This window comes from Staurois parvus, unplaced genomic scaffold (assembly GCF_062004578.1).
Source record: "Staurois parvus isolate SC_StPar_1 unplaced genomic scaffold, SC_StPar_1.0 ptg000017l, whole genome shotgun sequence".
In the NCBI taxonomy this organism is placed as follows: Eukaryota; Metazoa; Chordata; class Amphibia; order Anura; family Ranidae; genus Staurois; species Staurois parvus.
Window position 1 is genome coordinate 3,357,391 of NW_028317813.1, and position 13,912 is coordinate 3,371,302.

Genomic DNA, 13,912 nt, shown 5'->3' on the forward strand with positions numbered 1-13,912 from the left:
TTTTGGTCTCATCTGACCAGAGCACCTTCTTCCACATGTTTGCTGTGTCCCCCACATGGCTTCTCACAAACTGAAAACAGGACTTCTTAATGGCTTTCTTCTCACCACTCTTCAATAAAGGCCAGATTTGTGGAGCGCACAACTAATAGTTGTCCTGTGGACAGATTCTCTCACCTGAGCTGTGGATCTCTGCTTCTCCTCCAGAGTTACCATGGGCCTCTTGGCTGCTTATCTGATTAATGCTCTCCTTGCCCGGCCTGTCAGTTTAGGTGGAATGCCATGTCTTGGTAGGTTTGCAATTGTGCCATACTCTTTCCATTTTCGGATGATGGATTGTACAGTGTTCAAAGTTTGGGAAATTTTTTTATAACCTAACCCTTCTTTAAATTTCTCCACAACTGTATCCCTGACTGGTCTGGTGTGTTTCTTGTCCTTCATAATGCTGTTTGTTCACTAATATTCTCAAACAAACCTCTCGGGGCTTCACAGTACAGCTGTATTTATACTGAGATTAAATTACACACAGGTGGACTCTATTTACTAATTTTGTGACTTCTGAAGGCAATTGGTTCCACTAGATTTTAGTTAGGTAAAGGTAAAAAGCATGAAGGTAAAAAGCCTTCTCTGTGCAGCATCCTCCCAGCCCCCCTAATACTCACCTAATCCCCCTCTCAATGCACGATATGCACTGGTGTCTCAGCTATCCCGGGACTTCCTCTCCTCATTGGCTGAGACAGAAGCGGGAGCCAGTGTCTCTTACTGCTGTCAACAACAGCCAGTGATCCAATGAGAATAGAGAGGGGGCAGGGCCAAGATACGGCTCTATGTGTGAATGGATACACAGAGCAACGGGTGCCCTCATAGCAAGCTTCTTGCTGTGGGGGCACCCAACAGGAGGGAGGGGCCAGGAGCGCCGGTGGGGGGACCTGAGAAGAGGAGGATCCACGCTGCTCTGTGCAAAACCACTGCACACAGCAGGTATGTATAGACTTGTTTGTTATTTAAAAAAAAAAGCCTTTAGAATCACGTTAAAGTGGTATTAAACCCAAATGTAAACATTTAATATATTGCAGCTTTAGATGTGGTGGCTGGATTACTTTTATTTTTTTTAGGTTTTCTTTCTTGTATTTTCACTTGGTGATCCTGCCTAAGTTTGTTTTTTTCAACAGAACAAGCTTTACTCCAGATGTAGCAGTTTTTGGGTTAAGACAAAGCACTTAAAACTGACAGTGGCGCTTACAGTAATCAGCTATTACTGATTTATTTATGTAAAACCTTTTATCCTAATAGGAAAAAAATGCTGTAACTGTTGCTGTATGCTGTAAATGTATCTAAATATGTTAGTACATCTAACACTCCCCTCCCCCCAGATTAAAGCAAACCATAGATGATTCAATTTCCTTTCTTTCCAGCTCAGGTGGAAGGAAAGAAAATCACTCGATTTCCCCATCAACACTGAATGTTCTGCCAGTTGGGAGCCTTCCCGACCTGCGGAACGCAATGATTACTGTTAGCGGCTATAACTGCTGGCAGTAATCGCATGTGAAAAAATCTGACAGGTTGTTTGTACCCAAGTTGATTGATGGATCAACTTAGCTACAACCAGTCTGCCCATTGATACATTAGTCCATCTATGGTCAGATTTATGATGCTGCTGTCCAAAGGTATCTCTGTTGCTCTTTCATCTAGTGGGGGCACTCTTACTCAGGAAGTGTGTTACTGGCCAGATGACTAGGTGAAAAACAGAAGAAAAAAAGACTAAAAAAAGAAAACTAATGCAGCCTTTACATGTAATGATTGGTAAGCTGCAATATATTACATTTTTGGTTTTGGGTTTATTATTAGTTTAAGGATAGTGGTGGTGCCATAACACTCTTTACATTAAACTCCAACAAGTCACAGCTTTCAATAAAGATTTATACTGCATTGTTTACAAATTCTTTAACAAAGAAGTTATGGTATTCATATCTTAGATACTGTGAATGGGGCAAACAATTCTGAAATCACTGTATTGCAAGAACACTCAGTCTTACGAAGGCTCTGACCTTTGCGAGACTCTCAAAAAAAGATGGTCTCCCTTCAGATTTTGAAAACCTTATAATTTCCCGTTCTTAGAATTCCTGTTTTTTTTATCTCTGTGAGAAACTTACATTTTGGAGTATCTTCTTTGTTGTATCTATGTTTGTAGATACATGTTGAGGTCTCCCAATGGTTTGGAAGCTCAAAATTCCTGTTATTGCGCTAGATTCTTCTGCTTCTGAGATACAAGTGTTTCCTTGATTTGCCAAGACAGGATCACTTATTTTTGTTTATCTAATAGGCCCTGTTATGTTTAGAGTAACCATAAGAGCATTGACCCTTTTCGCTGAGTACACAACATTTTTTTTACTGCTTTCTCATAACCATGAAGAAATGACAGCTCATTTTTAGTTGTTTTCAGCCTGTTTTTGACATTGATCCACTATATAAATAAGATGATTGAACATGTAAGTAACAGTTCAGAAGAAAAAGAATATAAACAAATAGGCATTGCTTTTTTAATGTATTTAATTCCTATATAAAAGGCCATCACCCAATTATTTGAATAGGGGGGTAATAGGAGTTAGGTTGTGGCTAGCCTCTGCAAGTGTGCTTAGAGCTGGAAATCACAGGCACACAATGTGCACTTCCTCCTCCACTGCTCACGTGTTCTTTCTTATGTAAAAATATACATGAATAATGAAGTGTTCATGAATCCCTCTTATAATGACGGCATGTCCAAATTCTGGATTCTACATACCACTATCATTGTGTACACGTTTCAGTCATTCATGCATTGTACTGTGTCATTTTCACAAGTCTGTGCATCTATTGCAAATTATTTTGGATTATGTTATAGCTTTTCTTCTTTATTCACTGTTTCCTAGTTTTTATGAGGCCACAGAGGAATTTGGAATCAGTGGATCCCCAATTTACAATACGAAGAAAAATGGAGCAGCTGAGAGAGGAGAAAGAACTCATAGATAACCTGCGCGAGGTAACTTACTCAGAATACATACAGTGCATTCAGAAAGGATTCAGTCCCCCTTCACTTTTTTCAATTTTGTGATGTTGTTGCCTTATACTACAGTTGTTTAGCCACTTGCCCTACAGAGGACTTACCCCCCTTCCTGACCCAGCCATTTTTTGCGATACGGTGCTGTGTTATTTTAACTGACAATAGCACGGTCATGCAATGCTGCACCCAAATTAAATTTATGTCCTTTTTTCCCCACAAATGGAGCTCTCTTTCAGTGGTATTTGACTGCTTCTGTGGTTTTTATTTTTTGTGCTATGAAGAAATAAAGAGCGACAATTTTGAAGAAAAAAAAAAAAACAATAATTTTGACTTTTTGCTATAAAACATATCCAGTAAAAAAATCAAAAAAATCATATTTCTTCATAATTTAGGCCAAAATGTATTCTGCTACATGTCTTTGCTAAAAAAAATCCCAATACGTGTAAATTAATTTGTTTACGTGAAAGTTATAGCGTCTACAAATGGCGGTATATACAATTAGGTTCATATATATTTGGACACAGGCACAATTTTAGATTTTTTCAGGTATTTACCAAAACATATTGAAGCTATAGTTACAGTTGTGCTCAAAGGTTTACATACCCTGGCAGAAATTGTGAAATTTTGGCATTGATATTGAAAATATGACTGATCATGCCAAAAAATGCACTTTTATTGAAGGATGATGATCATATGAAGCCATTTCTTATCAAATAGTTGTTTGGCCCCTTTTTAAATCATAATGATTACAGAAATCACCCAAATGGACCTGATCAAAAGTTTACATACCCTGGAATGTTTGGCCTTGGTACAGACACACAAGGTGACACACACGGGTTAAAATGCCAATTAGAGGTTAATGTCCCACATCTGTAGCTTTTTAAATTGCAATTAGTGTCAGTGTATAAATAGTCAGTGAGTTTGTTAGCGCTTACGTGGAAGCACTGACTAGGCTAGATACTGATACATCAGAAAAGAACTGTCAAAGGTTCTGCGTAACAAGGTAATGGAACTTTATAAAGTATCTAGCCTAGTCAGGGCTTCCACGTAAGAGCTAACAAACTCATTTTCTATTTATACACTGACACTAATTGCAATTTAAAAAGCCACAGATGTGGGGCTTTAAACTCGAATTGGCATTTTAAGCCGTGTGTGTCACTTTGTGTGTCTGTACCAAGGCCAAACATTCCAGGGTATGTAAACTTTTGATCCGGGCCATTTGGGTGATTTCACAATTTCTGCCAGGGTATGTAAACTTTTGAGCACAACTGTATATAATGGATATGGGCTGAAAGTTCACACTCTTAGGTTTAATTTGAGGGTATGTACTTCCAAATTGGAAGGGTTTAGGAATTACAGCTCTTAAGAATAGCCATCCCCCATTTTTCAAGGGACCAAAAGTAATTGGACAATTGAATCAAAAGCTGTTTCATGGCCAGGTGTGGGCTACTCCTTCGTTATTTCTTCATCAATTAGGCAGGTAAAAGGTCTGGAGTTGATTCTAAGTGTGGTATTTGCTTTTGGAATCTATTGCTGTGAACCTACATCATGCGTTCAAAGGAGCTGTCCATGAAAGTGAAACATGCCATTGTAAGGCTTCAAAAACAAAACAAATCCATCAGAGAGATAGCAGCAACATCTGGAGTGGCCAAATCAACAGTTTGGTACATTCTGAGGAAAGAAGAACGCATTGATGAGCTCAGCAACATAAAAAGGCATGGACTTCCACGGAAGACAACAGTGGTGGATGATCACAGGATCCTCTCTATGGTAAAGAAAAACCCATTCACAACATCCAGAAAAATGAAGGACACTCTCCAGGAGGTGGGCGTATCATTATCAAAATCTACAATCAAAAGAAGACTTCACGAGATTAAATACAGAGGGTTCACCACAAGGTGCAAACCATTCATAAGCCTGAACTTTGCCAACAAACATCTAAAAAAAACCAGACCAGTTCTGGAAAAGCATTCTTTGGACGGATGAAACTAAGAATAATCTCTACCAGAATGACGGGAAGAAAAAAGTGTGGAGAAGGCTTGGAACAGCTCATGATCCAATGCACACAACGTCATATGTAAAATTCTGCAGTGTTTAGAGATATACTGTCAGCCCAGATTCAGCCAAATGCAAGAAAATTGATTGGACGGCGCTTCACAGTACATATGGACAATGATCCTAGACACACTGCAAAAGCAACCCAGGAGCTTTTGAAGGAAAAAAAGTGGATCATTCTGCAATGGCCGAGTCAATCACCTGATCTCAACCCCATTGAGCATTCATTTCACTTGCTGAAGGCAAAACTAAAGGCCAAAAAGACCCACAAACAAAGAACAACTGAAGACAGCTGCAGTTAGAGCCTGGCAAAGCATCAAAAAGGGTTCCAGACTTCAGGCAGTCATTGCCAGTAAAGGATTCTCAACAAAATATTAAAAATTAACATTTTATTTATGATTATATTCATTTGTCCAATTACATTTGAGCCTCTGGTTGCAGTTCCTAAAATTTGTACTTGATATTTATGTTCAATACCTTGAATTAAAGCTGAAAGTCTGCACTTCAAATTAATTTAGATTGTTTCGTTTTAATTTATGCTGGTGGCATACAGAGCCAAAAGTATGAAAATTGTGCCTGTGTCCAAATATAGTATATGGACCTAACTGTATACTGGAATTTATATATATATATATATATATATATATGATACATACACACACTAGTAATGGTGGCGATCAGCGACCTGCGGGATTGCGACAGGCATTCTGACACGGGGGGGGGGAGAACTGACTAACTGCCACTGACATCCCCAGTGACACAATACAGTGATCAGTGCTAATAAAAAGCACTGACACTGCACTAATGACACTGGGCAGGAAGGGGTTAACATTTGGGGAGATCAAAGAGTTAACTGTGTGCTATCATTTTATATTTGCACATTAATAATTTTTTTTAATTTATGAAGTAGCGCAACAAAATTTTCTATTATTCTGTGACTATGTTAATATCTCTTAGTGTGTTCGCAGCTTTTTCCATTTCTCTATTTTAATTTTCAGCTGTTTTGTTCACCTAAGTGCAGTTTACATATAGAATTTGTTTATAAGTCATAATATACTGTGTTAATATTATAAATTGTTCACAGGAACATTTAGTAATTTGTGTCCCCTTGGTTCCAGAATATTGAAATCAGATTAAAGATCTGTCTTCCTGAAGATTTGGGATCAGCTTTGATGGATGGAGTTGTTCTCTGTCACTTAGTGAATCAAATCCGCCCCCGGTCAGTAGGGAGTATCCATGTACCCTCTCCAGCTGTTGTAAGTCCAAATTAAAATGTATTTTTCTGTACAGCTTTTTTCCAGATGTTATATCCGAGGAACAACAAGTGGTCTGTGTGGTCAGTTTAATTGACTGCATCTGGATCCCAGTTGGCTTTGTCATCATCTTCATAACAGGCTTTTCCTCTATGGTAACATCGAATAACCAGGAAGACTCAAACATGTTCAAAGGAAAAGCAAAAGTTTTTTTTTCCAGCAAGATGCTGTGTAAAAAGTGATTGTACACTGTTGATGTTTACATCACCCCCTGAACGAGTCATTCATGTGGTGGCAATGCAGGCCATAAATTTTATAAGCAATTACAGCAAAGAGTTTTTCCTTAGGAATAAAGGTTTTACATAAATAAAAGCTGATCATTGTAAACACCCCTTTCACTGTTAAATGGTTTGTCTCATCTTTATCTGATGTATTTGCTGGAGAGCTTTTTGTTTTGAAAAACAACAAACTTGCTAGCTGGATCAACAGATAAAAATAGAAAAAAAAGCCTAAAAAGAAAACTAATGCAGCCATCACATCTAAGAATTGGTAAGCTGCAATCTAATAAATGTTTGCTTTTGGGTTTAACACTGCTTTCCGTCATTCATTCATTTTGCACTTGCACTGCTGGCATTTCCTGCACATTGTTAATATTTACAGGTTGGTCCTGAATTCATTAGGCCGTGGCAGCAGCACCTATGGTCCATTTAAGCTGTAGCATGTAAACATTATCACAAACATTTATATCTGTACAGTGTTTTAAAGTACAGTCAAAATCGGGCTGTGAATGCAAATCATTTACAGGTTACAGACTAAAACAGTGTTAATGGGCCCTTATCCTACAATGCTGCTGCATTCAGATCTGTATAAATTACAGGCTATGAATATAGGACATTGTACGTCCGTGTGCATAATATATACTCCACTATAATTATGTGATAATATGGTTGAAAACAGATTGGTGAATACTGTAGTGCTGAATTTTTATCATTAAAATTGTTTTTATTTTTGCAGCCTAAACTCAGTATGGCTAAATGTAGGAGAAATGTGGAGAATTTTCTAGAAGCATGTAGAAAACTGGGAGTACCAGAGGTAAATATTTTAATATTAAGCATATTACTGTATTTTATTGGCGGCTGAGCATGTGGATGTAAGTTAAATTTTATTAGTTAATTTACCGAATCATCCCCATTGCTTCTGCATCAGTCCATGCTTCGTTTTGTTTATAATGACAAATAATGCAACTAAGAATGGAGTTCTTGAGTTCTCCTTCTGTGTGTGTGTTTTTATTTTTTAATAATACCTAATGAGATGTGACTAAACATGAACTTGGAAATAAAAAAAAAAAAAGTTGTGTTACCTGCATTTTAAAGAAATTGTTTCAAGCTGCAGAAAGATTTAAAGTCAGAAGTGAGTTTTCCTTAAGTTTCTACAAAAATTGATTCCTAAGATTCTCTTCAAGAGACTCTAATATTTGTAAGAAGGTGGATATGCATCAGGCAGATCCAGTTTATTTCCAGGTCATGTGACTGATAGGCTTCTTATATTGTGATTGGAGATGACATTTACACAGAGAAGCTTAGTTCTACAGTATATGTCATATTATCCAAGGATGCACTTAAATAAATTTTGCTCCCAAAATACCTGTTGTAGCACAAATCTGAGCTGTTTCCGAACATCATTTTAGAGATGAATGGAACCTGTCAAACTTGAAGGTCAAAATGCCAGGTGATCTATACACTGATCTATAGTTTTTTGTGCTGAGACAAAGTGTAAAAGACTGAAGTCAGCAGTTATTTTATTATCGATTTTACAAGATAACTTATGACTTGTTAAATAATTTTACTTTTTATTACTGTAATTTAGAGGGTCCTCAGATATTTTAAACAAAAGGACCAAATTACTGTCCATCAGATTCTAGGACAGAGGAAAACTATGGCCAGTGGGAGTAAAAAATTCCCTGGTTTCAGGATCAGGGGTCAGCGAGAGCAAAAATGCCCCAGAGTTAGTGATCAGTGGGAGTAAGAAATTCCCTAGTGCCTGTGTTTAGTCAGGTGGGGAGAAATAATGCCATTGTTTTTCTCAATAATAGGTCCCCATTATGTGTGTGTGTGTGTGTGTGTGTGTGTGGGGTTTTTCATCCAAATCAGTGTCCCATTGTAATTGTCAGAGTCAGGAATTGTGCCCCATTGCTTAGTGTCAAGGAAAAGGAATTGTGCCTATTTTGTTTGTGTCGTGAGGGTGGGGGGGACTGTGCCCCATTATTGGTGTCACGGGGAGGGGAGGGATTGTTCCCCATTTTTGGTGTCAGGGGGAGGACTTGTTCCCCATTGTTGGTGTCAGGGGGATGAACTGTGCCCCAAAGACTGGATACATGAAAGTAAATTATTAGTATTATTATTATACAGGATTTATATAGCGCCAATAGTTTGCGGACTGAATGCAGCCCAAAGGTTGCAGTTTGGGGTCCACTGCTGTAAATGTATCTTAATCATGTAAAAGTATTTAAAGTGGTTGTAAAGCCTATTTTATTATTAAAATAAAAAATATGCTCTTCTGGAGTCCCCTGCCAACACTTCTCTGTTCCTGCGGGTGCCCCCATAGCAAGCTGTGTGTTATAGGTGCGCTTCTGAGCCAGGCTGTGTGCATCTATAGACACACACATCTGCTCAGCTGCACCTCCTGCTCCCTTTTCTCAGGATTTGAGTGACAGCAGCAGGTGCCAATGGCTCCCACTGCTGCTCTTGTGTCCTTTGAGACCAGGAAATGAAGGGAGAAGACCTGCAGCCAGGCACAGTGCTGAACTGAGACAATTTATAAAGGCGGGAACAGGGTGTAAACTGTGATTTCTGACTACTCTGTTTAGCATAATTGTGCTCTTATGTGTACAAAATGGCAAACTTATGAAATCGTATTATTTTAGAAAGCATAATGGCAATATTAAATTGAATATCCTAGGGGCTCCAAGCTGAATACAAATTGGTGTGGCAGTCTCCCAGGAAATTCTATTCCCTTCTCCCATACTATACATTTGACTTGTGTGAAGGTGGCTTTTTTTTCCCCAACAGTGCCACAGTCCTTGACTTTTTTATTCCTGTTTGATATTTAAGCCATTGTCTGTTTCACGTAGATATATAATTTGATTTGTTTTGGATCTATAGTTTTTTTATCTGTATGTCTGTACTAATGTTTGTATGCACAATTGGGTTTAAGTGTAACATTGTTGTAATGTCAAACAACATTAACATCAATAAGTGTTTGTAAATTGTTTTTTTTTTTAACTAACAAACAGGTTTATACTTACCTCCTCCGTCTAATAGAATTGCACACAGTGACCCCAAACCTCCTCTTTTCAGATCCCCCACTGGCACTCCTGCCTCTTCCCCTCCCTATGTGACCACATAGAAAGTTGCGTTTTATGGGGGCATTCGTACAGGCTTGATCCTGAGCCTCCCTGTCTGCGTCTATTGACGCAGACAGTGGGACTTGGCCTCGCCCCCTGTTCCCTTGTCACTGACTTTGATTGGCAATTTCAGTATCCTCTCTCTTCCTTGCTTGGACCTTTTTCGAGTAGCAAACACCAGTTATGATTTTCACCTAGTGATGAATCACCATTTTGAATTTTAACTTGAAATTGCGATCATCACCATTCAGTAAAAATGGCAACTCACCAAAAACTCAGTACGGTCAGTATGCGGTTTTTTCACAATAAATTGAATCTTCAACAGTGCAACCTTTGAAGTGAGACTTCCTAAAAGTCAGTAAGCACTTGTTTATGATAAGACTTCCTAGGATTAGCAGTACACATTGTAGCATACACTCTGAAACTGCTATCCAAATCAAATATTGGCAACCCTCCCTTGGATGCCACCAAAAAAGAAAAAGTAAAAACTTTAAAGGTACAGTTTGTGACTAACACGGTGCCTGACCCCTGCCTTTCTCACCAACTCTTGTGACAAAGGATCAGCCAATCTCACACCATGCTGTCACTTGCATAACAATACCACCCTCAGCTGCACCCTGCACAGAGATTTTCCAGCTCGCTGGACCACAATCTAGATGCCAGCAGCTTGAGAGTGATTGGCACTGGGTTAGGTTCATTACGAAATTAACCATTCAAACTCCAAACTGCCACCAGATAGCTTTGGAACTATCAACTCTTCACAATGTTAGCAAGAACAAATGTGAACAATAAATGTCTGTAACACACAGTGTCACCAGAGACAGGTATGTTCAGAGAATTATTATATACAGTAGCAATCTTCAAGAGACAGGGATTCTTTAGTTTGTATTAAAAGTAATTTAACACTTTTCAAAATAGGGTTTCTTAATGAAAAGGTCAAATGGTACAATTAAAATATTTACAGAAGAGGATGTTACATAGACATAAAGAGAACAATACTGTAACAGAGAAATAAAAAGAGGTGAAAATGGAGAATACTTGCGAAGTCCAATTGTCCAAGCAAAAATGTTGCCGTTGCTCTCCTTTAAGATGTTCCTTGGTTGATGGTAAAACGAGAGCTTTTTTTAATAAATCCTGTCAGTCCCTTTTCTGTGATCTCAAAGGGGTGCGGACACAGACCAGCTGACCAATAATCCGGTTTAAGGGATGGGCGCTGGGAGACCACCTCATTTACGACCAATTCCCAAGTACAGTTTTACACTAATATTAATAACTTCCAATACATGCAGGTGGTATTCTAGAAGATGGCAGAATATTATTCAGAATTATATTTCGTATCCAGGGATACCAAACACAGTGTACCTTTGTCACCCAGGCAAGAGCAGCCTGCTTTCTCTCCTTTTGTATGTGCTTGGGTAGTCATGTATGACCTTGATTTATTTGGTATGATATTCCCCATTCAAATATATACCTAATATTAATGTGTCCTGTCCCTGTTGAATTCTATGAATTGTATGTGGAATTGTTCGGTTGTGGAATAGACGTTTTATGGCACGCTCTGCATTCCTAGAGCTTTATTGGCCTTACTGGTCATGTGTGACCGCTTGACTGAGTTATTATTGTTTTACGATAGGGCAGAGGAAGTGTATTTTATGGTTTGTGGAAACAGACATCCTACCAAGACTAAATAGCTGTTTACAGCTGGCATCCAGGCCTAGACTCTGGCGTCTATTGTGTTTTAATAAAGACGAGGTTCTTTTGAAGTTCATAAAATTTACAGCTACAAATTCCATAGTTTGCAAAGGGGGGGGGGGGGGGGGGAGTAAGAGCACTGTTCATGAAAACAAAATGTCTGAGACTTTAACAAGATGGCTGTCATGTACAGCTCCATGTCTCTATTGCGCGCAATCGTTACACAGATAGGTTCACAACTTTTGTTAAAATATAAAAAAAAACTGCTGACAATTGGTATATACAGTATATAAACCACTACGCTCTGATCTTGCTGGTATATTAAAAAAAATGACACCGGTCAGAGACACGCTGCTCACATACATTAAAGTAGTTTTCACGCAATATTTAATTTGTCATAAATACAATTTCAGTATAATAATGAGGAGTTTGAAAAGGCCTTCACACAAAACTTTTTTTTTTTTTTTGGGTGGACTGTTATAAACAGCACTTTTGAAACCCTGATGTGTTTTTGCCAGAGAGACCTTTTAAAGCTGAACTCTAGGGAGAATTAAAATCTTGCCTTGCAGTGAGGCTGCCCCTGCACAGCAGGAGTTAAATTCTTATTTTTTTTTTGGGGGGGGGGCACAAAAAGCAGTTTTGCTTACCCAAGCCTCCACTCCTGCAGACTCTTTCCATGTGTAAAACTAATCTTGGCAGCCTTTTCTGACATAAGCTCCGGTAGTCAGATGCCCTGTCACGTCATCAAGACCTATACAGGGCTGTTGCCCTGAATCGGACATGAGGATGCCAAGGAACACTGGAGAGCATTGTCTACAGGGGTAGTGGAATAGCATGTAAGTAAAACTACTCTTCCTGTCCTCTAGATATAAGCAAGTGTTTAACCCTTGCAGTGCACTGCACATGGGGCATTTCAACTTTTCCCAGAGTTGGGCTTTAAGTCAGTGTGGTGGACACCAAAATGTGTCAGGCATTAGCAGCAACAATGAGGGACACATCTACACTGGAAAAAGTAAATTAGCAGGGTGTGAAAATTTTCTGTTTAAAAACAGTGGGGCTCTGGTCTGGGTCTCTAGTTTACATTATTTATCATGTACTACCACACAGAGGCTCTAGCTCAAAAAATTTAAACAATACACCCTTGTAGAGCTATTTTCAACTGATGGTTAAAAATCCCTGGTGTCAAAAATAACTATTTTTAAGTCATCTACAAAAACAACAAAAAAAAGGTAGTTTTCTCCTTAGGCAGCCACCAGGCCCCATCCAGAATCAGAGCAGTATTAAATCCAAAACCAAAAATATATTATATTGAAGCTTACCTATCACTAGATGTGGTGTTTGCATTAATTTTGTTTTCTTAGGCATTTTCCCCTGTTTTTCATCTATTGATCTGGCCAATAACACAATGTACACAATACCACATATACTCAATTACATTGTAAACAATAACAATACTCCTGTATTAGAAGCACAGGGGGCACAGCAGTCAACAGCATTGACAGTCTGGGGGCAGGGAGTGTTAGATGTACTAGCAGATTTAAATACACTAACAAACTGAAGCCAAATTCCAGCTGACATTTTATAAGCAGCTACAGTAACAGTCTTGTCCTCTTGCAATAAAGGTTTTATATACAGTGCATCCAGAAAGTATTCACAACGCTTAACTTTTGTCACATTTTGTTATGTTACAGCCTTATTCCAAAGTGGATTAAATTAATTTTTTTCCACAACATTCTACAAACAATACCGCATAATGACAAAGAAGTTCATTTTGAAATCTTTGCAATTTAGAAAATATAAAAAATGAAAAAACCACATGTACATAAGTATTCACAGCCTTAGCCATGACACGCAATATTGAGCTCTGGTGAATCCTGTTCCCACTGATCATCCTTGAGCTGTTTCCACAACTTTATTGGAGTCTGTGGGAAATTCAGTTGATTGGACATGATTAGGAAAGGCATAAACCTATCTATATAAGGTCCCACAGTTAACAGTGCATGTCAGAGCACAAACCTAGCCATGAAATCCAAGGAATTGTCCGTAGACCTCCGAGACAGTATTGCATCAAGGCACAGATCTGGGGAAGGGTACAGAAAAATTTCTGCAGCATTGAAGGTCCCAATGAGCACAGTGGCCTCCATTATCCGTGAATGGAAGAAGTTTGGAACCACCAGGAATCTTCCTAGAGCGGGCTGCCTGGCCAAAATGTGTGATCGAGGGAGAAGGACCTTAGCCAGGGAGGTAGCCAAGCACCCGATGGTCACTCTGAAGAGCTCCAGTGTTTCTCTGTGGAGAGAAGAGAACCTTCCAGAAGAACAACCATCTCTGCAGCACTCCACAATCAGGCCTTTATGGTAGAGTGGCCAGACGGAAGCCACTTCTCAGTAAAAGGCAAATGGCAGGCAGCCTGGAATTTGCCAAAAGGCACCTGAGGGACTCTCAGACCATGAGAAACAAAACTCTCTGGTC

The 13,912-nt window shown here is 38.9% G+C and overlaps 1 protein-coding gene across 6 annotated transcripts in view; it reads left to right on the forward strand.

Moving 5' to 3' along the window:
• LRCH1 (leucine rich repeats and calponin homology domain containing 1) overlaps positions 1-13,912 on the forward strand; it is a 276,984-nt gene that overhangs the window by 213,780 nt on the left and 49,292 nt on the right. For all 6 annotated transcript variants that reach the window (XM_089678955.1, XM_089678975.1, XM_089678963.1 and 3 more), the window contains 3 exons: positions 2,907-3,016; positions 6,211-6,348; positions 7,360-7,437. In XM_089678955.1, coding sequence (XP_089535081.1) covers positions 2,907-3,016; positions 6,211-6,348; positions 7,360-7,437 — 326 coding nt within the window. The remainder of the gene's footprint in view (positions 1-2,906; positions 3,017-6,210; positions 6,349-7,359; positions 7,438-13,912) is intronic.